Source organism: Terrapene carolina, unplaced genomic scaffold (genome assembly GCF_002925995.2).
Source record: "Terrapene carolina triunguis isolate 2854851 unplaced genomic scaffold, T_m_triunguis-2.0 Scaffold62, whole genome shotgun sequence".
Lineage (NCBI taxonomy): Eukaryota > Metazoa > Chordata > Testudines > Emydidae > Terrapene > Terrapene triunguis.
The window spans coordinates 24,986,934-25,010,874 of NW_020664413.1; the positions used below are offsets into that span (position 1 = coordinate 24,986,934).

Sequence of the window (23,941 nt, forward strand, 5' to 3'; positions counted from 1 at the left end):
GCCCCAAGCACCAGCTTGGTGGGCTGGTGCCTGGAGCCGGCCCTGCACCAGACCCCTGGGCTGCTTACAGGAAGGCAAAAAACCCACCCCACCCTGGCAGAGAAAAGTTCCTTCCCAATTCCCAGCCCCAAGAAGATGACTAGCATGATGCCCGCAGCAAATATATATATTTTACTCTAACCCCAAGGAGGAAGGGGGGAGTTTTCTTCCTGGTACAGAATGGGACTCCCAAGCAGGGGGATGTTCAATAAGCCTACTCCTTGAGTTCACAGGAGCCAATAGGCTTATTCCTCTGTCCAACCAATCAGCTTCCAGGTCCTCCTCAAGGAAGAGAGAGGGATGAAATCCTCAGATGGGCCCAGAGTTTTCTTTCCTCTGCTGGCCCAGATAAAGCCTCCCCACAGCTCTGAGGCTGTGAGGGGAGCACTGTGGTGAATACCAGTCAGCATTTTTCTTAGAGTGATTTTGCTATATCAGCAAAGAGGGATATTGTGCCAGTTGAAGATCTGGTCCCTGGTGCCCTAGTTGTACAGTCATATTAAGATAGTCCCTCCCCTCAAGAGTTTATAATCCAAATAGACAACACGTGACAGGGGAAACAAAAGCACAGAGAAGTGAATTGACTGGCCCAAAGTCACAGAACAAATTGTTGGTAGAACCAGGAACCCCCAGGTCTTTTGAGTTCAATCCAGTCCAGTTACTCAGATTTTACTCGGTCCTTACTTAAGCAAACCCTTATTGACTTTAATAGGAATTTGAAGTTAAAAAGCTGAATCAAAATTGAATTATTCATTCAGGATTTGTCCCATAATAGGTAACAGTGAAGTGTTTGATTTCCCAACCACTGCTCTGAAAGGAAATACAAAATTTGTTAATGCTGTAGGATTTCCCCCTTTTCCACTGCTTGCTTTTAAAAATGGGGTAAGAACAGTCCTTTCTCTGGAGTTCCTCTTTCCTTCCCTAGCTGTAGCTCTGCAAACAGATCTATTTTTAGAGGAAAATAGAGACACTTGGCAGAACATTTCTTTTTGGATGTGGAACAGCTTTACTCTTTCCAAGACTCTTGTGCAATTCTGTAGGGATAGGAGGCTGGGCTAGTTCATTTCCTAGTAAGAGACTAATAAATCATCTTTTTGGATATAAGGTAGTCCTAATTAGCAGACTGAGCTGGTCAGTCTGCAGGAAAGTATAAAAGTTTTTTCTGGTTTGTTTACCCCGGAGATGAAACTTGTTCTAAACATGCTTTGCCAGGCCAGTGTATAGACTGGACATAACTCTTTTACAACCCTATTTAGAAACTGCAGTGGCTTGGTTAGCATGATTATATATAAAGTCAGTTCTTCTAACATGGCTTTATTTCTAGTGTAGATGTGGCCTTTGCAAAGACTAATAAGTCTGATCAGTACTCAGGATAGATTTGTGTGGGATTGAAGGTCTGTGAGATGATATTTTAGCAAACTTTGCTTTGTAAAGGAAGATGTTCCTTAAAGTAAACTTTAATGTGTTGCGAGATTTCTACCATGTATTGAAGTTCTTTGGAGGCCCAGCCACTCACCACTGTGCTAAGTGCTGTACATACAAAGATATGCCAAATAGGAGTCACAGATGATATCTCTTTTAGTGAAAAAGGCAGCAATAGTGCCAGCTTCCCCATCGTGCTCTGCAGATTCTGGCACAGAGGAGCCATTTTTTGAGGGTGAAAGAATTAGATCAGTTTCCATTCCTACTCAACGTGTAGTCTCTCTTCTGAGACTGTGAGCAAGAACATCTGTTATGGTAGATTTGCTTTCTTTCCAGGCTGGGAACCAGGCAGAGACTAAAAACTCACTTCACAGATAAGTCACCAAACAGCAATCATCTGATGGTGACTTAGTGCCACTGCTTTGAACCAGTTACAGAGACCTTTTCATCAGTAAGTATGTTACCAATGCCTTGAGTCAACAAGTCCACCACAGGTGGAGGGAGGTCTATACAAGAATGGTCTGTACAAGAATGATTGGCCTATTTTTTAAAATTTCACTTTTGCTGAGTTGACCTGAATTCATCCAGCAATTGTAAAACAGTCTGAGGTTTTTCTCTGCCTCACTCTTGCCACTCTGATGACTGGTAACTGACTAGTCATTCCTGTTTTACAGACAGGTTGTCTAGGTCTTTTTATATACAGTAAATGTTTGCTGAATAGCACATATTCAACCTGGTGATCTTTCTTTGTTCCTTACAGCCACCTAATTCCAGTGTCAATTCTAGTTCAGCATCATAAAATATTGCAGTGTTTAGCAGCACTGTTCTCTTGTGGCCCCTTTGATATTTTTCTGCTGTTTATGTATCTAGTAAGATGATTCATTTACTGTAAATGATTGCATAACCCAGTTGCACAATAGAAGAATACAGAGGCAGAAGCCAAGTGTTTTTTGGGAATGGACTGACAAATGCAAATCTGCCAAATGTATTTCCCAGGACCAAAATGGCACTTAAGAAAAACATCTTACCAAAAGACACTTACCAGAGATTACAAATAAAAGACCTTGTGATTTACCACTTCGTTAACTATAGGTTTGAAGGGGATGATAATTTTACAAACTTCAAGTCCTCAAAAAGCAAACAAAACATTTGCTTTGTTACTGATGTGGATTCTACTTTTGTACATACTGTTAACCACAGCTATTCCATTTGAGAAAAGCAAAACTTTTCTGTTGATCGTTTTTCTTGGCTTAAAATATAGAATGCAAGTTACTTGGCTTTTCATGAAATAGTTTCTTAAAAAGGTGCCAGGTGCTTCCTCCCCCCGCTTTCTCCAATTTTTTTAAACCATAGTTTCAATATTAATGAAAAATATTTTTCTATGTGTGCACCAATGACCAGCTCCTGTGTGCTTTGACTGCCAAGAAACTAAAGTACAGTATCCTATGAATAGAGACCCATGTTTTAAATGATAACATTCACAGATTCAGTATTTCATTCAATATATACAATTAAAGAAAGGATTATCAAATCCACCTTTCTATACATCTTCAGCTTTACTTTGAATACCCTGGGAGATGGCATATGACAACCCTTTCCCCATGATATAGAACAACCTTAAACACTAACAAGATAGTCAACTGCTTGGGAACCCTTGGCAACTTTAAAGAAACTTAAACCAACTCATGGCTTGTTTTTTTGTAGGATTTGAGGACACAACTCAGAACCTAATTTCTTCTCCTATTAGCTTCAGCTAACTCTTGGTTAAGGACTTTCCAACTATAAGGCTGGTCCAGCATGATTAATATTATTAAATTGTAATCTCACAAATAAAAGGAACTAGAGTTAGAGAAGAGGGACAAATGTGACTATTGGAAATGGAGTCTGACTTTCAAGCAATTGCTGCTCCTCAAGCGGGGGTAGTTTTAAGAATTCATTCAGGGTGAAATCCTGACCCCACTGAAGTTAGTGACAAAGTCCAGTGACTTGAATGGAGTCAGGAGTTCACTCTCACTGTTCCACCATTATCCTGAAATATTTTAAGAGGAAGCTTGGAAACTCAACCTTCCCTTGTGGAGTGGGAGTTTTTCCTTCAGAGGCCACTATAAATATGTCATATAGTGATGAGAGATGACATGCATGCCTAATGCTAAAGAAAAGTCTGGTTTTACTTAATACAGAGCAATCAGTGAAGAATGTTTCATCACAGTCAAAATATTAACCCACCTATTGCTACCAAGGTCAGTGGAAAACAGGAAATTCTGCAGAAAGTGCAGACTCACAACTTACAGCAGTCTAAGGATATGTCTACACTGCAAAATATTTAGGTATTCTGTTTTAAACTCAGGATATCAGCTCAAGTTAAAGCCAACAGATAAGCCTGGGGTTGAACTCCAGCTGGTAACCTGAATTAAAAGCAAGCTGCCATGTCTTCACGGCTATTTTAATCCAAGTTAGCTAACCCGGGTTAGCTAAAATGAGTTAGGAACACACCTTTCTTTGTAGTGTAGACAAACCGTGAATGTTTGGAAGCTTCCTTAACATGCATTCAGTTTTTTAAAGGACAAAAAGGAGAATGTATTTCACTTATTTGTACCAGTTTACTCCCCTTCTACTCCCTGCCATCTCTCTGTAACTTTCTGGAAATGTGATTCAGACAAGTAACCCAATAAACACACACAATTCTAAATGGCAACATACCAAAATGACATAACTTAAATGAGAGGCAACAAGGATAGGTCACAATTTCATTCAGACTGCATAAAAACTCCAAGATGTACACAGCATACTATTCAGTACAGTAATGTCAGGAAAACAAACACAAATTACAGTGAACTGGCCACACAGGTCATTTACACTAAGACTTGGTTATTATTTTTTATTCAAAGAAAAAAGATATTTTAATAAATACTGCAGAAACATTAATCAAACATACAAAGTGACTTCAACGTTAAAAAAAGAGAAGTAATGAATGTCCTGTTTTATAACAGTTATAACTTATTTTCTTTTTACAATACTTAAATACAGAAAGCACTTGCCAGCTATTTTGTAATACTGCCCTAAGCATATTGTTGCATCGATCAAAAGCATATAGGGTGGTAAAATGTCTGGGGGGTTTTGTGGGAAATGACTGGAATGGTATTTTTTTTCTTTTTTGCAGAAACAAAGCAAAGTGCTGGTAACACGTAGGACTGAGTGTTTTAATTACCATCATCCTCTACCCTGCCAGGGCTTAAAGCAAACACCACTTTAATACTTCAAAAATGAAGCATTATCACTGGAAAAGAATGTTTGTTTTCAACAAGCTAGAGCAACACTGGTCAGAGCTTAGAGTATCCTTTTAAAAAGAAGCCATGACAATAATTGGTCAGTAAACATCTGCAACTTATTTTAAAGGCTGATTGATTTATTTCATGTAAGTATAGTAATCAGCAAGTGAAAAAGAATTTGACTGAATCCGGTTCACTGAAGTAATGTTTAATGACCACTGTCTGGATATGCACATATTAGTCCTTTAGGATTAAAATAGTATCCAGTTTCCACTGGGGGCTCCTTAAGGCCCCATTTCCTTACAGCGCTCATTATAAGAAAATGAAATCTGAAATAAGAGACGGTCACCAAATGCAGCCCTGTTAGAATGTATCATATACAAGATAACTTGGCTATGTTGGCTCATGTGGGTACTGTTATTTTTGCTTAAACATAGTTGCAGAGAACCATACCACAGAATAGCACTTCTCCATTACACAGCCATAGGGCCTGGGAAGAACTGAGCACCTCCACTCCCGAAGACTAGGAACTGAGGATTCTCAGCACCTAAACAGGATTGGGCATTAAGGCTGTAAGAATTATGTTTTAAACTGAGGATCATTTGTAATCATCACTGATAGCACCTTTCATCTGATTTTGCAACTCAACCTACAATGACATATCCATACAGTACATCATATCTTTACACAGAAGATGTAAAACAATAAAGTTTAAGAGCATTACTTTTTAAGTACAATCACAATGATGAACAGAAATAGTCAATGTTTTGAAAAGTTCTGTAACAAGCAGATAATTTTTTTTCTACTTGATCTGTCTAATTTTTGTTGTGCTAGGGCACTTATAATAATGGGAAGTCTCAAAAGGTTCTCGTCATTAACATGTTCCAATTTAGCTTGTGCAGCCATCTCAGGAAGGCATAATTTCCAAGCTTTTCATATTCAATGTTTTCCTCCGGATGACCCATGGTTCTTGATATAATTTCCATTTTAATGATGAGCTACAAGGAAATTAGATCATATCCTGTGGCAAAACTAACTGTAAGGTCATGGGGCTAGTTCCCCAATGATGAGGATGTGTTATTAACATCTTTAATTAATTTATTTTTAAAAAAGAACATTAACATATTATTTTAATTAAATCAAAGTAGGTATCCAGGAACAGATCTTTAAGAAAACAAACAAGCACTGTCAAGGACATCTTCTTTCTCTGAGGTGCTACTTTTCCTCCTCTTCTCTAGCACATTCAAATATTTTCCTTTTTTGGCATTTCTTCCATGTAACATTTTTGACAGCCATCTCATTCAGATCCATCTCTTCCTACTGCTTAGTCTACATGCTGAATCCCTAAATACAATCTCACACAAAAGGTGAAGAGTATCCTTTAAAGTCTTGACTTAAGCCCACACATTATATACCACTTTGGCTGTGTACTTCATTGAGTCTTCACCTTTCCTGAACACATTGTCTCTTCCTTAGGAAACCTCGATCCTTCACATCACTGTGCAGCTCTTTGCTTTGTCCTTTCGCAAATCTGTAGCAACTGTAGATAGTTCTGGCCTGCCAGGCATGTGTGAAATTCGCTTTGTTGCCCTCTGTGATTTGTTCCGCTTAACATTTTTGTTTGTTTTGTTTACACATGCCAACGTGGCAACATGAAAAATGTCTCTTACACTGTTCTCTGACTGTAAGGCTGAGCATTCAATGTAAGTGGCTGCTCCAATCTGTTTGGCCATATTTGTACCCTGGGGGGGTGGAGGGGGAGAAAAAGAAACGGCAATCAATAAGGAGGTTTTGTACAAAGCCAAAGTAAACCATCCGGTTATTTTTCAGCACTGTTTGCATACATAATGTTGTGTGAAAACCAAATCTAAGACAGCAAAGTGACACACAGCAACTCATTAGGTTTTTTGCAAAATACGGATAGGGATATGCACTCAAAATGTATTATACACATATCTAAGAATGGTTTCCTGTGAGGAAATACGCATAATTTGAAAGCTATATATGATAAGGACAATGGCCCGTCTATACCTGCGAACAAAAACATTACTGATTTTTCCTATTCAGAAAATTTGTACTTTTTGGTTTGGGAGACCCTTGTATTCATCCTGAAAGGTAGTGGACTGACTGCCTGAAAAATCAAATCCTTATCTCTGCACAGAAAAGGCATCTGTTGTGCAGCAGCAGCTCTTCCTTACAGCCCTGTCAAATGCTACCCACCCACATCAGCGGGTGGGGGAACTTAATGGGGCCAGCAGTGAAAGGGGGACCATCCCAGCAGTAAGGGCGGGAGACACTAACCAAAGGCCAATATGTTTCTCCTCCCCCTGGGAGTCCCTAGAACCCATTGGTCATCTGGAGAGAGGGATTCTGACTGGCCAGCATTCCCCTGCTCCCAGGATTTAACCTGGTGCAGGGGCCACTTGGAGCCTCTCTTGGTTCTCTTCCAGTGAGTTAAGTAGGGACATGCTTAGTATCAAACTGAGGTACTGGAGTGGAACTGTTTATTTGTTGCAACTTGCAGACAGTTTCCAGTGCGGTGAAGATAATAAAATGAATGGTTCTCAGAGGTAAAAGTCCTGGGATTTTGGTGGTGGGCTTGGGCTCATGTGATAGGGTGAGACCATGTGTCACTCATGGTCTGAGGTCCCCATCCTGCTGCACCCTCTGTTCCCCTCGCAGTGGGGAGGGTGCTAGGACTCAGAGAGAACTGAGTCCTGGGTGGTAGGCTGAGGAGAACCTACCCTGCGTTCTGGATTATATGGTAAGGAGTCCTGTAACCCCTCATCGGAACCAATATATCCCTGTATATTGCGGCCTGCCACTTAATTCCAGGCATGTGTCTGTTCTCATTTTGCCACTGTGTCCACATCAATGTGCCTCTGTCCCGGAAAGGTCACTTCTAATCTGGAGAAAGCCACTCAGTCTCTAGCCTCTCCTCTAAAACTGCCAACGAAGAGTCATTTGAGGTGGTAGCAGCTTTTGTGATGTGCACAATGTTCTGCTAGCAAATTGGCCCCCACTCCCAACCCTTTCAGGTAACCTATCAAACAATGATCAGATGGTATCAACATTTGGTCTCGGTCAACGTGGACTGGATTCAAATCAATGAACTAGAGAGGAAAGCCTGCATATTCCATTACCAAACACGCTGTGCTTAACCAGCGTTTTAACAAGCTGACACTATACCATTATAATACTTTATTTACAGTCTTTTGTAAGTCCTCAGTTACTGAGCAACAGGCATGCACTTTCCTCATGTAAATGGCTATACAATCAGAGGCAGTATGGCTGAACAACGCATCATACTCTAAAATAAATTCTCTTTCAGCTATACATTAAGAGAACTGTCAGTGAAAACACCCTCAGCAAAGAGAGAATTAAAATTTAATTCAGAATAATAATGATAAACTACATGGATCATACCAGTGTTTCCTAATACCCCATGTACAACTGTGTTGCATACCCCAGTTATACTGTAAGAAATACATGATAGCGCTACTCTACTCTGTCCGGGTTCTTAGATTCACACTGCTGATCTCAGTTCTGATGTTACATCCTCAGGACACACTTTAGAGTCCAAGCATGTTGGAAGGGCAGAACTTTGGAATCAAGAATGCATATGTACCATGCAGATGAGAAAAGAATCTTGGCCAAAATTTGCAACAGAATGTTTCTCTGATCATTTTAAACACAAAATGTTCTAAATAAAGAAAAACTGAGTATTTTTGTTGTGATAATTTAACAGTTTCTGCCAGACTTTTGGTTTACATTTTAAAGTTTGTTAAACATCAAAGCACTTTTTAAATTCATAAAGCAAAGAAAATGTGTTGGAGTAGTGAGATATGAGGAAAATTAAAGTTGCTTTTGTATATCACAGCACCTTGGTGCCCTGTTATACGTTTGCTACACTGACAGTACAGTATTGGGTGAAAAATGAGCCACCATTTCACTATATATGGAACAATTTACTTTTAAGGACTTAAACCAACCACTAAATCTGCCCTAATGTCGGGGTTCACCAAAACTCAGCTTTGCATGTACAACAGACATTAGCAAAGTGAGCATCAGAGCTTCCTTGATCCCTGATTTGGGCACTCAAATTTAAAGACCAGGTTGATGCGCTGATTGCACTGTGTTGCTTGTAGTTAAAGGTCTTTTTCCACATGAGTGGCAATGCACACGAGAGGTGTGTGAACTCAAAGCACAACATGTTGCACATTAAGTGGTCTGGGTAGACCTTGCTGGCCCAGACTAAAAGTTCCCTAGTGCGCGTTAATAGAGTGCTGTGTCAGGCTGCCTACAGACTCAGCAAAAGGACTGCATTAGTTTACATTCAGTTCACTTTTTAAAGATTTTCTCTGCAACCATTAGAGCTAGAAACATATTTATGTGACAGCTTATACTTCTGGGACACAAGTCTGCAGGAACATGTGAATTCTGCAGGCAGAGAATACACAGCCTCTGGTGCTTTCAGACTCACCTGTGGTGATCATTAGGTAACAGCATGTATCTAACTATTTTAATGTAAATAAGCTCAGTGCAGAGGGAGTGCTGTTTCTCTTAAAAGTGAATGCAATGTTACCGAACTGCATATTTCCCACCACCACCAAGTAACAAGTGGAAAGAATGAGACATGACACATACCTGATCATATGATACTGGTGTCTGCCTGTGATTGGAAAGCTCCACTAATGTGCTCACATCTGTGCGCAGATCAGACTTGCAACCCACCAGAAGCATTTTGGTGTTAGGACAAAATTCCTGAATTTCACCTTTCCACTGTAAAATATTATTTTGTTACTATACTAATGCAGTACATTATTTAGATTAATTAAAGCATGCTAGTGAAAAGAGGCAATGGAAACAGGATTAGAGTTTGGTAAGTCACAAGAACCATTTTTTACATAAATACATTACATCGGTACTCGTTTAACTTGTAACCATGCTACAAGTAGACTTCGATGATTTAAGAGCATATGAACTAGCAGCTTCTAATCTAGGGCAGATCTTGCAACCACTACCCACCCACTAGTCCTGCTGACTTCAATTGAAATGTCCATTCATGTGAGTAAGGATTGTCAGAGCCATGCCCTGATCCCGCCTACAATCCGTAAACAGTATACAATCTCATTCTCTCACCCTATGATTCACTGGCTTTACCCACATTGCAGTAGAAATAACAAAGGGTGTTGCCATTAGCTAATTCAAACAGTTCCTCAAATGACGAATTACAAGCAGGTCTCAGACAAATATAAAACATATTAAAGATAATCATATATATTGACTCATGGCTTTATTTGAGCGCTGTAAAAAATCTGTTTAATCTGTGGAGAATCAATTTGTGGTGATCAAATAATATGCTTAATCCTGAATACACAATAGTGTACTGTATATCTTGTGCAAATACTGTATGTGAACATGGACATAAACTCATAATGGTGTTTTTCATAATGGTGTTCTCTTCAGCCTAAATCTGTCAAATCATAGAATCATTAACATTTAATGGGGAACACTTTAATTTTTACATGTGTATTGAAAAAAAAAATCTACCACACTTCTGTAAATAAGTGAGAACACAGTACCCACTGTTTATTCAGGATCTAAAATATTGTGTGTTCCGTACACGGAGAGCCAGACAGGAAGACACGTTAACAAAAAAAACCAACCTGTTCCCACACTTTTGTTGACATTGTCAGTGATGGTGATGCTCAGACAAGAAAATGAGTTATTTTACTTTCAAATCCATTCAAATAAAGGAGGAAAAACAAAAATGGCCTAACTCCTAATCTCCATGGAAAAAACTGTATTAGCGGACCAAGTAGTCAGTAAACTCTAAAGTTAACATTGCAGAATTCTTGATTCATGTTGCACCAAGAAAGGGGAGAGGTCTGAGAAGTCACAAAGGGGCAGGTGCCTGGCCCTCAAACGTAGCTGAGCTTTAGTTTTGCTGAGAAATCATGCACTAATCCTGCAGACCATGGAGCATCTGAAAGGAAGGCCTGCACTTCCACACTGCTTTGAGTCCCCTTCCTCAGGAGTCATGTTGTCACTGGCTCTTCCACTCTGACTGCATATCACCACCCCTATAATGTGGAGTAAAAGCTATGGCAGAAGTCTTAATGCTGGGCAGACTAGTATTAACTGTGCCAATGCAAATTGCTATAGAGTCTTTAATCCCCTTTGCTAGAGGAGCATGCCTTGAAAGGCAGCTTCTTCATGGCTCCACTCCTTCTTTTGACATGACATGCCCCTAAAATACTTGCCAAGGGCTTTTGGGAGTGAATATTCTACTTAATTCCACTTCCCTAATGCCTCTTCTTCTGAGTATTTTTCAGTCTTCTCAAACGATGGACTAAAATTCTAGCTTTGCAAAGTGCTAGATTATACACTTGAAAATAGTGACACATTTCAGAGTTTTAAAAACAGATTCTATTTATAAATAGTTTTGAAATAAAAAAATATATTCCCATACACTTGCCTTTTTTAGCACGCTGTCAAGGGTTTCTGGCCGACTGATGTCAAAACAAATCAAGACAGCATCGGAATCTGGATAGGAAAGCGGGCGGACATTGTCATAATAAGGAGACCCTGTCCAGAAAAAAGAAATTATTTTATTGCTTAATATTCCTTTTTCTTCTGCAGTCATGCAAACTTATTCAGAAGGTTTACAGTAAAGCTCTTGAATGGCAGGTCACTATCCTTCCTTCCAAAACATACTACATTTCCAAGGTTATTTTTGGTGCTCACTTCTCCATACTCCAATTCCTTCTTGGGCCTAGTCCTAAATAAGGGCGATTTCTTCCTCAGGTAATTAATCAGGTTAGTAGCCCAGTGATTAAACTTCCTTTGCAAGCTTGAAAGCAGCTGTGACACTCCCTGACAGCCCAAAGAGTGAAATCAGGTCTGGGATAGAGTACGGAGCTAGTGACAGGCATGTCTCAGAAAAGTTTGGGTTTGGGTATGACCCCACCAAAGGCTTGTGTGACCTAATGGGCCTTTTGTGTCTTTCTTTTATGACTCTACAGAAAATCAAAATGTGGGAGCCATTACCCATTGCTGGACTGGGTGACCTAACATGTCTTTTCCATCTCTTACGCCAATGATTCTAAAAGTTTGGATGTCTCTCAGCTGTTTATCAGAACTGACTGAATCCCCGGAGTTGGCAAAAATCAGCAGGTATTCTCAAGAAAGAAGGCTCTTTCACATATACTTTGTACTCTACTTCTGGACCCCTCCAGAAGCTGGACTAAACTTTCAGTCTTCAAAAGCAGTATATTCAATGAGTCTTGGGCAAATGTTGGGAGATCTTAATGTTTTTCAGAAGCCTAGTTGGAAGGAATCCCCCCATGTTAGCACATAGGCCTCTCAACAACAGCAGGACAGACCACCATTGCATATTTTAAAGGTGTCTTCAATGGTCAAGACTAGAATAAAATGGTGTTTGCTCAATGAAAGAAAGCCTTAGGATACTGTACAGAAGTTACTCCACTAAACGTATGTGATATAAACATAGGCCCAACCCTGCAAAGACTTATACGTGGGGTAAGCTTTACACACTGTGAGTAGCACCATTGGTTTCACTGAAATTACTCAATGTGTAAAGTTAAGCATGAGCATAAATCTCTGTAGGAATGTGGCCATAATAGGTATTGACTAAAGGACTCTGAGATAGGTGACTACAGGCCAAATTCTATGCTAGTATAAATAGGTGCATATCCATTGACTTCAATGGAATTTCATCTATCTTCATTAGCAGAGAATTTGGCCCTAGACCTGTTAAAACTTCACTCATTAGGGCTCTGATTCAGCAGGGTTCTTATGCACATGAGTAGTCCCATGGACTGAATTGTGGGCTTGATTTAAGAAAGGTATATCTATAGTTTAAGAAAAGCTATGACATAAAACAAATAATTAAGTTTCCGTATTTCTCCATTCCATGGACCTAAAAAGATGGCATATGACATTTTTTTGAGACAATAGCATAATATTTTTTTTAAAAATGTGTTGTATGATTCATCAGCTAATTAGATCCCTTATTTTCTTCAAACTATCCACAGCTAATTGACTGTAAGTTATCTCAAAGGCTGAAAAACTATCATGATTAACCAGAATAGAAAAATTCCGTAAGTTTCCCCCTGAAAGAAAAACAGTTCATGCTATTACACAAGGTAGTAAGAGAAACAGTGAGAACACATCACAGTGCACTCCAGCTGGACAGCTTATGCCAGAAGAGAACTGCAAGAATTCTAGGAATTTTGTTTTTGAAATTAGGAGCAACATATGGGCAATGAAGCATTACCCAACTAGGTAGAAGAAGATAGTTTGACGAAACTGGGCTTCCCCTCCAAAAATTCCCCCAGAAGAATTGTAAACAATGTCAATCCCACAATGAATGAATGAATGAATATTCATAGCTTCAGAATGCTGCTCTTCAAAAACTTTTAGCACTCTTTGACATTAAACAAAATACTAGAGGAAAAATATCAGATATAGTAGGCCTGACAAAGTATATTCAAAATACTGGGCCAAGTCCTGCTCTCAATTATACCAGTATAAATCTGAAAAAATTACATTGGCTTCAGCTGAATTTCTGTATTTACTCTGGTGTAAAGGAGAGCTAAATTTGGCCTCTTTGTGGAATGCACAAGGCCCATATTTTGCCTCTAGATTTCTGTGTCCTACAAAATAGTTTCAACAGTTGCTTATTTAACCCCCTTTGTGTAATATTTTGATCTGTGGGCTCTCAATCACAGCGACACTATGTTCTATATCTATTATTGCATCAGAAGACCTGACATTGTATGTACTGGACTAGTATTTCACCTTAGCTGGCCTTTCAAAAAGGAAAAATCCAGAGTAAATCATATGGATAAGTATACCAAAGAAGGAAACAATCATATGCCCTCCCCCCACCCACCCAAAAAAAAGCAGAGCAAATGCTTTTAGCTTTCTACATAAGACATATTAGGACTAATTCATCCATGGTGAAACTCAATTGAAATTAAAGGGAAGAGTTCGCTCCAATATACGTATTATGCTTCTGCTGTGCCAATTGTATCAATAAAATACATTCTTTTCTTACAAATCCTGTTCTATGTTGTAAAGGGGTATTGTGATGGGGGCATCTTCCCCAACCAATACCTGTCCCTACTGTTAAATCTGCCAGCACTCCAGAGCCTCAAGGGAATGATCTGCCAGATAGGTTGCATGGCCAGGCTCCCAGTCCTCGGCAGATATTCTGTGGTACGTCACGGATATGCTAACAGGAGACCTATACTGCTTTGTAGAACAGCAGAAAAGTGTCCTGTATCACAAACGCCATCCCCAGCCATCCTGCTTTGTGCTCACTAGCTAGTTGTGTGAACCACTTCATGGCTCCCAGCTTTCCTCCCCCTCAGCATGGCTCAGACAAGTAAGAGCAGGATTAGCCCTTTGTCTTGAAGATCATTAATATTTGGAAAGATAAAAGTTGCCAGCTAAAGAGAAATCTTAAAGAGCCTCACCCAGAAACTAATTTCTTAGACACATACCTAACTGCTCAGTCACTACTCCTCAATGATACAATATATACCATATATGTGCATAAATATGCATTTATGCATACGAAGGCATGCACTTACTAAATTCAGCTTAGTGATTCCACTCACCATACCAACTCCAGATGTTTTGTTTTTTGATGTTGTTTCCTTTTGAGTCTCTCATGTTAAAATGCTGAACACTAAGATAGTTAAGTGTGATCTGTCAGTTTGGTTGTAAACTAGATATACTTGACACATTCTTTTCTCTGAGGAAGTGTGTGGTAGAACTAATAGGAATCTTTTAAAACATTGACGGTGTGGAATGTTTCAACAGAAGAAATATATTTACTGGTTTCATTCAGCAGCAATAACCAAATCTTTGCGATTTCACAAGTAAAGAACAACTAAGAACCTAACTGCATGACTCAATTCAATGTAACATTTCATCATTTCTTCCAAATAAAATTCTCAGAACCTAAGGAATCTTAGGAATGTGAATCAAGTCTACACAGACCTTCTGAATACAGTTCAATAACACTCTGTTCAATCTTTTTCTCAAGTTAGTACCAATCTGAAACCATGCCAAGAGCAGAGAATAGGAGGAGAATTCACAAATAGAGCTGCCATACTCCCATCAAAACTCTACATTTATTTATTTTAAGTTTGTTAGAGCAGATTGGTGGCAACCACAAACACATTTTTGTCAGGGCTAATTTCAACAATTTTACATTTTATCCAAAAACTGGCTGACAGAGTACATGTTCATCTTATTCTGTGGCAGAGATTGGTTCCAACAGCATTTTTTATTTCTTAGTTCTATTTGGCAAATTACATAAATAGCTTAAGCCTGAATTGGCTACATATTTTAATAGCTGCCTATTTAAGATCTTACGTTTCATATAGAGTTAAGTGAGCAAAACTCATTCATTATCATTTTAAAAATACATTTAGGCCCTGATCCAGAAAAAGCACATGATTAAAATTAAGCAAGTGAGTGCTTTCAATAACTTTAATAAAATTAGGCATGTGCTTAAATGCTTTGCTGGAGCAGGATATTAGTGATAGTGTAAGATGCCAGATCACTGTTACTGGCTACTGAAATCCTCTGTTTATCCACAGAACACACAAAGCTTTTCCACACATTGCCTAAACAATGTGGCTTAACCCTAACTACCTAGGAGGGACCAACTCTAGGTAGTTCATTGTTCTTGCTCAATGTAATTCTTGGCTGCTCTACTGAGACTGCCCATAGGATGTCATTTCATGTTGTATGGAATACATGACACTGGTACAGTAGCATTATTTCGTTTCTTACAGACCACCAAACAGCCATCAGATGTTAGCAATTTGTGGCCATTTTTTTTTTGATCGGTCAAATAACCAGTGACCCATAGGTGAAGGATTGCATTATCCCATATCAACTCCCTGAACTGTCTAGTTACTAGCTTCATGTGTTAAAAATTACAAAAACTGTGGTGGTAACTATAAGAAGTACACACTTCACTGAATCTCTCTTGCTGGCATCCTTCTTTTAATACTTCAGTGAACATTTTGGGGAAATGAAGGCCATTTTATTTATTATGTAGCAGAATTCAATGATTTATCATCTCCAAATGCAGGAAGTACTACAAGCATTCACAATAATTTAGTGTATTTATGGATTTAGCAATCTTTCACTCTAAGCAAAAAATATTCTTTAATTACTGGTCTTTTCCCTGACCTCTTATAAAATCTTTTCCGTTTCCCATTTATCGACAATACTTTTTTTAAAAAATAAACAAATTATGTGGAAATTATGTGTTTTTCAACTATTCCCAAAGAGTATAGGCCCCAACTTGACCAATTAGTAGGTGATCGGAAAGACAAAGATTTCAAACCCTGAAATACCTCTATGGTGCTTTCTGCTTTTGTTGGTTCTCTATTAAATGCAATTCTTATATGTTACAACTCTAATTTATATATTTTGCAAAACGGTTCAGTGGAAAGATCTTTGTAATTCATGCTACATTTCTACACAGACACCAAGCACACTGTGCACATGCAAATCACAGTAAAGCTAATTTGTTTGAAGCTCTAAGGCCCTTCTGGATTTAATTATATGCTAATCCCCAGCACTGCAGTACTATTTCTGGTCCTGTAGAGAATTATTTTATTAGAGTGTTCGACACAAAGTCCACATTTCAACCTTCATATGTATGCTACAAACATGACCTACAGTCTATAGTTAGACATGGAGAGAAAGACAGACCTATATTTAAAGCCCCAAATGGTCTTACTGCTTTGCAGCTTTTTGCTGTACAAATAAGAAATTTGAATTTAAAAAAGTAATTTTAATGTAAGGAGGCAAAAACTTGCTAACAGGATATATTTAAAGTTTAATGTATGAACGATGGACTGAAAGACATCTGTGACGTGTAGCTACTCATCATACTTTCCATGACATAACATTGTGAAGGTTCTTCAGCTGCCAAATGGAATATTCCTCTGAAATATTCTGCTTAGCAAAATGAACATAATACACTCTAACTGGCTAGAGACTATCATACAATATCACTACAGAGTGAAATAATTTCTAATGAAATGATATTGCAACCAGATAGCACTAATTTGAAAAAAAGGCTTGGTAGTTCTATACTAGTTAAATCTCATTTTAACAGGCATTTTTCTTTACATTAGGAGTAATTTTAATCCTTATAAAGACTTACAGGTTTAGACAGCACCAGAAAATATTTTAGATAATCTTTCTTCCTACCCCGTCCACGTTTTTAAACATATAATGTCCTAACCCCATATTTATTTAGACTTTGATGATCTTGGAAATTCATTAAAAACTTTCCAAATAAATGTATGCTTGGCTTTAAAATATTTCCAAACATCCAGTATGTGGTGCCCACTGTTTTGTAGTTGTGGTCCTAGACCATACATTATATTTACCATTATATATTGGGCAGTTTTATATGTAACCAAAATCAGTGCTAACACTGGGGTCTGATACCACCCTGAGGCAGGATTATGAGATTCTACTTTATCCACGCCTGGAGGTTTGCCATTCACCTCAATGGGAGCAGAATTAGGCCTCGAAATGGCAATATCTGGCTCTTGAAGAACTCAATGGCAAGACTTCCATCAACTTCAATTAATTGGAGGTACAGGGTATTAATCAGTTAGCCTGGAATCTTGATGCAAGCTGTCAGTAGTTTAAAGAAAACACACAAGACAGTTTAACACAATTAAAAATTAATACTGGAGACTGATAAAGTCGTCTTGAAATGTCTCAGGTATATTGCTGTCAAAGTCAACTAAATGGCATCATTTTTATGTAAAATATATAAATGTATTCCAAGTGGCATCATTAAACATGAGTCATTGTCTCAGTGTGTTGTAATGTGATTTTCTAATACATTGAATGCTAGATGTTTTCTTAATATATAAACCTGAAATCAATAATAATTTGAAAAAAATATACCAGTGGCATAAAATAATAATTTTATTAGCTTGAATTTTGCTGTGGGCCCAGTCGTGCCACCACTGAATTTAATGGGAGTTTAGGCCTATATTCTAATTCAACAGATAAATACAGGACAAAGATTTGTAAAATAATACCAAATCAAGAAGAACTTGAGATAAGACAAAAATGTTAATTTATCCTTTGAAGTCTTCTTGTCTGGTAGTGTGATTTTCAAATTGAGTGGCCCAGGTTTGTGGTAGTATTTATTCTAACAATCAATGGGAACTGGCTGTTTTCAGAATGTGACATTTTTTACCTGTAACCCCCAAATCACTAAATCAATCATTCAGCAATGCTTTATACAAAACAAAGTATTAGTTTGATCTTTCAGCTTTACCACTCTGACAATTTTAGTTTTAAATTGCAAGCATATTAACCCTGTGATCCTGCACTTTTGACTCAAGCAAATATTAGCTCCCTGATCAGGACCCAAATAGTGTATTACATAGGAGTTTTAAAGCATTTTCAGGTATATATTCCTGTACTTCTTCCCTTTTTAAAATACTGCAAGATGTATATTTCATTACATGAATACATCTGATCTATTTTTTCACACTGATTTCAAACCTTTGTATGTCAAAGGAGTTGACCTGTGAAGAATGGGTTACTTTTTAATTAATAAAAATAAAGATGTATGTTTCAATATAAATCTGCTCACTGGTGATTTTCTATGACTTCAGAAAGCTACAGTGTAGAGTTTATTTGTGCAATGAGTGGTTATCTTATGCTGTGGAGCAGCAATGAAAATGAAAACTCAAACCTGGTACTATATGTTTTATTACATTCTAAAAGTTTGTAACCCTTACTTGTTTGTATTGTTAGCCATCTTGCTTTTTGAAAATACTATTGAGCATGGGCTATGAAACTACTTGCTTTTCCAGGCAATAGTGCAGCAAAAAGTCAGAGACCACACCTAGCCAATCAGAATAAAGACAATTATCTTAAATCCAAAAATTACCAATATTTAAAAAAAAACAAAAAAAACCTTTACATGAATTTAATTTCCAGTATCAGGATCATCCTGCCATTTTGGAGGAGGAGCTGCCTTCATCAGGCCCAGCATCAAGACAGGCCATCCATATAAACTATGCACCTGTCTAGGGATCAGACCAAGAAAAAATATTTGAGAAAGGAATTGTATGCCCTATTCAGTTTCCTCAACCCAGATTTACTAATCTAATGCTGTGGTTCCCAATCACAGATACTCAAACCTCTGCTGACACTTCAGTCTTTTGTGGTTGTCATTCCCAGCTTTCCCTCCTCTGCCTTAATGTGTCAACTCTAACTACCTCCTTTCACTTCTTGGTGCTCTAATTTGCAATGGCTCTTGGGCTGTTCTCAGTTCCAGTCTCTCCCATGGCACTTAGATGCCATGGCAAATTAGGGTGGGCACAGTTGAATAGGAGGTTTGGCAGAGGTCTGTACAGCTGAGATCTTCATCTGATAAACTGATACAGCAGGCCCTAAAATGTTGGGAAGTTACTGATCTAAAGTCAGATCTAACTACTTGGCTGGTAGTTAGAGAATGCAAGGTCCCTCAGATAGACATCAGCATACAGAGAAGCTGAACCCCTGGGAAACTATTAGCATGCCAGTTAACCTTGGAAATAGAATCCATCACCAGGCATCTGAGTCAGTATTTCTGAAACAGGAGTGGGAAACACAGTTGGAAGGGGGAAACAAACAAAACCTAAATACTGCTTTTCTGGTGTCCATATTTAAAACCGAGAGGGAGGGATAGCTCAGTGGTTTGAGCATTGGCCTGCTAAACCCAGGGTTGTGAGCTCAATCCTTGAGGGGGCCACTTAGGGATCTGGGGCAAAAATCAGTACTTGGTCCTGCTAGTGAAGGCAGGGGGCTAGACTCAATGACCTTTCAAGGTCCCTTCCAGTTCTAGGAGATGGGATATCTCCATTTATTTAAAAAAAAAAAAAAAAGAGGAGAAATTATATTCTCTCTGTCACCACTTGATGACTGGCTAAGGCTTATTCCCAACATCCTGCTTGTTAACATTGGGTCTAACACCTCCCAGAGCCAGGGAAATAGACAAGCGCTCTGTTTTGTCAAAAGTTGGAACACAAAAGAACCTACTAAAAAAAAAAATCCTATAGGAGCATCAGATGACTTCATCTAACATTACCATATGTGCACACACATCTTATCTTTTATTCCCCTAGTGTCCTGTAAAGGGTTACCAAGCTGGGATGATGGTCCGGGAGCACAGATTCTTAAGATAGCCCTTCCTGTCATGTCAAACAATATCCTGTGTTTTTACTTGTCATGCTCATTCTCCTTCCATTACAACATAGACTTTTCTTTTCATTAATGGAGATTTTTATCCCCTCTCCCTTTTCTCACATCATGTAAATGGCTGGGAGAATCCCTCTGTAGATAAAGAGAATTAGAGCCAGATGCTGCTGTCTTCCACATACAGCTGCCATTCACATCTGGAGGCAAACACTCCATTGATGTGAACAGCAATAATGTGCTCCTTAGGGTCGGTCACCAAGGCAGTAGGGGATGTTTAGTTCCAGTCTTACAGTGGATTCCATCAAGAATCCCACAAAGGCTGCTGCTTTGCAGTTGAATGCTGGATTGTAAGAAAATGATTTATCTTTCCCCGAACTCCCTTCCTGATGTTAGCCTCATGTACAACACAAACAGCCACTTGCTTTGGCACTTGATGCTCTCATGCAAAGTCTCCCGAGTCCTAAAATTATTGCAAGCCAGAAAAGGACTTGACTATGTTGTTTTTCATCTGGTTCTGTTAAAGCCACACAAGGCAGTACTCTTGACAGAGGACTTGCTCCCCAGGCTACACAATGAGAAGATAAATTGAATTCAGTTTCCTTGGATTCTGCTGCCCTGTGGGTGCTGCTCTGTTTCCTGCTCAGACTCATGTTCCCCTTCACTCACTAGATGGTCTGTCCCTTTACCACATTCCATTGTCTCTGTACCACTGGGTGCTGGATGCCAACTCCTACATTCACTTGTCTTTCCTGCCTTTGGTTGCTCTCTACCACTCCCTTATCTTCCTCTCACTGAGTGATCTCTTTCTGCATTTCTACCCATTCCCTTTGTTACCCTGCTCTGGAGTTCAGTGCCCTCCCATTCCACCTGCCACTCTCAAAAGATTCTCCTGCCACTCCCCCTACAAAAAACTACCTCCTGCCTCCCCTTCTCAGCCATCTGCCCCTCTTGTCAGAGCTCTGTCTCTCCAGTGCCTGATTTTCACCTTTCCTTCCCTTTCCAGCCCTGTGGTTCTGATTTCTCCCAGAAGGTCGGTTCCTGACATGCTCTCTGATTCCCCATGCTCTCTGTTTCCCTGAGGAGGCTTGTTACCCCAATGCTCTCTGGCCTATCAGGAAGCCTTTCCTATATCATGTGTTCTGTTGTCTCTAGGAGGTTTGTCCTTTCCACACTTCCTGTCCCCCAAAAGCTCTGTTTATCTCCCTTCCACACACACACACACACCCCCAACCCCCGTTGAGTCCACTCTTGGATCCCAGTGTTCTCATCTTGTGACTGTGGTGAGGGTCAGGTCAGGGATCCACAGACTCACTGCCCTGCTCACAACACACCCTGCAGTAGAAGAGGAGGAAAAGCAGTGCAGCTGAGCTGTGGGCAGGGCTTCCTCCCTCTGCAGGCTGCAGAACTGGGTTGTGGTGGAGGGGGAAGAATGGACTAGATGCTAAGCCATTTGTTCCTGGTAAAGTAGTGGGGAAATTGAACAAAAATTTGACAGAGGGGCCATACACTGTTGTCCCCCATCTCCCAAGCTAAAAGTTGGGGAAGGGTTTGGGATGGGTCTCTTTGTACTCCGCTATAATTACACATATGGCTGTACGTCCTTCCCTTCAGGCATCAGAAGTACCACAGAGTTCCTGCTCTCAGGTGACTTCTTCACCCCATAGCCCCCTGATGGCTTTAGAACCCAATCCTGCACACAGTTACACACTGGGAAACTTTACTTACCCAAGTAGTCCCATTGAAGTCAGACACCCCTTGCCCGAGTTACAGCTATTTCTGTGCAGCAGCGTGTGCAGGATTGGGCCCATATAGGGTGACCAGATGTCCCGATTTTATAGGGACAGTCCTGATATTTGGGGCTTTTTCTTATAGAGGCGCAAATTACCCCCCACCCCCTGTCCCGATTTTTCACACTTACTATCTGGTCACCCTAGGCCCATAGTAGGCAAAAAAAATAAAAAACACTTCAGCAAAACACCCCAAACCCATTCAGATATCAGCGTGACTATTAATCTCACTGTTTTTGTATAATCAGGTTTTACCCAAGGAGAACCCCTGCTGGCTTTCACAGCAGTGATGACAAATATTAAAATGAAAGTCTCATGATATGAATAATAACCTTCTCCCGTCTGCTGGGCTAATTACTACAAGAACTTTTTTTGGGTGGGGGGGGAGGCTAAACACAACTGAGGCAAATTAAAACAATGCCTTCTCCTGGTATAGGTGACTATTAAACTAGAAAGCAGTTGAAATTCCTGCTTGAAAGAATGAATTATTCCGTAAAAGCTCAATGGGTAATTGTGTCACACAGGGGCAAATATTTAGATTTAGCAATCACTTATTAATATTCATGATTAAGAAACTGATCTGAGTCACAAGTATGACATGAATGCAAAAATAATCACGAGGCATCTGCTATGCTGCAAGTCTCTTACCCGAGGTGTCCCACAGACTCAGCTCTATTCTTTGTGTGTCAATTTCAAAACTGGCCGTGTAATTTTCAAATACTGTAGGGACATAATTCTGAATAAGAGAGAGAGAAACAAGGACAACGTTATTGTCTTTAAAATCCACAAACATACCAGTAAGCCTGTCTGACATCGTTCATCGCATTTGAGAACAAGTTGTAGAAACAAACAGCTGGGTTCAGAAATGTACTTTCCCCCACATTTAATCGTTTTCCTTTTCCACTGCAGAGTAAGTTATTGAAACCACAGTGGCTGGTTTACAAGCAAAGATACGTCTGCACAATTGTAAAAGACTTTGACCGGGAGAGAAACACCCGTGAAGGTTAAAAATAGAGGCTGTACAGGGTTTGCTCCATCTCGGGACTAGGAGACAAAGCGTGAGTGGGTTAGACATACCTCTGGGAAGCAGTCCTTAGCAAAGACATGGAGAAGAGCTGTTTTCCCACATTGGCTATCACCAACCACCACAATTTTACACTTCACGTTCTGGTTAGGATCCATGATAGATTTGCTGGATAATTTCTGGCTCGCTCTTCTCTCCTTCATTGATGTTGCCTTATTTTCTCTTGCAGCAAAAAATAGTGAGTTTGCCCAAAAGAAATAAAGCCACCGAAACACGCAGCTAAGTAGGAGCCTGGCGCTCCGTGCTCCCCTCGCAAGATGATCCCTGCTGCGCAGCCCGTCTCCCAAGTCCAATTCCGAGCCGACTGCTTTGTCTCACTCCTCCTTAGCCGACTTTATATGGCCCGTCTTCCAATCCTGTCCCCTCTCAATGAGAGAGAAACTGATCCGCCTCTTCCCCTTTTATGGAGCCCAGCGAGATTGTAAATGTTGGCTGCCTCCATCGCCGGTAAACAACACGCCCTCTAGGGGAGCAGCGCCGCGGTACACCGCAGGGCCACGCCGCTGTGCCGGGGCCGGGAGAACTGGAAGCCCCGAGAAGGCTTTGCCGGGACAAGTGTGTGCATGCAGGGCAGAGCTCTCCGGGAAGCCCGGATCTCGGGAGAAGCCCTGGCTAATACACCGTGTATGGGACTTACGGGTTCACACAGGGCGGCGGGAGCCGCTGCCCGGACTCACAGGGAAATGCCCCCAGCTGGGTGAGAGGAAGGGGTCCCGTTCCCTCGCTGCCCCCCACTTTTTATCCCTCCTCCTCAACCCCCAGCGGGCTGGCCTCCCTCCTGCACTTCGTGCCGTGGTTCCCATTGTCTCTTTATCTCTCTTCTGCTGTATTGCCACTCCAGCAGCGTCCCACTGTCCCTCAAGCGAAGCCCCAGCGCCCTGCCCCCCGCGATCCTTCCTGCAGCGCCCCCAGCACTCTGCCCCCCGCGATCCTTCCTGCAGCGCCCCCAGCACTCTGCCCCCCGCGATCCTTCCTGCAGCGCCCCCAGCACGGCGCCCCCTGCAATCCTTCCTGCAGCGCCCCCAGCGCCGCGCTCCCTGCGATCCTTCCTGCAGCGCCCC

General features: G+C 40.3%; 1 protein-coding gene across 1 annotated transcript; it reads right to left on the reverse strand.

Moving 5' to 3' along the window:
* Positions 1 to 4,194: 4,194 nt before the first annotated feature.
* Positions 4,195 to 23,233, reverse strand: RND3 (Rho family GTPase 3). Its single transcript, XM_024202815.1, has 5 exons — positions 22,874 to 23,233; positions 22,445 to 22,532; positions 11,212 to 11,321; positions 9,378 to 9,512; positions 4,195 to 6,472 (listed from the first exon to the last, which is right to left on the reverse strand). The coding sequence occupies exons 1-5, from the start codon at positions 23,021 to 23,023 to the stop codon at positions 6,221 to 6,223; spliced, it is 735 nt and encodes a 244-aa protein (XP_024058583.1). The 5' UTR covers positions 23,024 to 23,233; the 3' UTR covers positions 4,195 to 6,220.
* Between the last annotated feature and the right edge of the window lie 708 nt (positions 23,234 to 23,941).

Bases quoted from the DNA above. Each gene is read 5' to 3' on its own strand.
- RND3 (XM_024202815.1), bottom strand. From the start codon at position 23,023: ATGAAGGAGAGAAGAGCGAGCCAGAAATTATCCAGCAAATCTATCATG. The intron at 9,513-11,211 runs GCAAGTGTATGG...AATATTTTACAG, and splicing joins TTGACAGCGTGCTAAAAAAG to TGGAAAGGTGAAATTCAGGA. The intron at 6,473-9,377 runs GTATGTGTCATG...CCACCCCCCCAG, and splicing joins CACCAGTATCATATGATCAG to GGTACAAATATGGCCAAACA.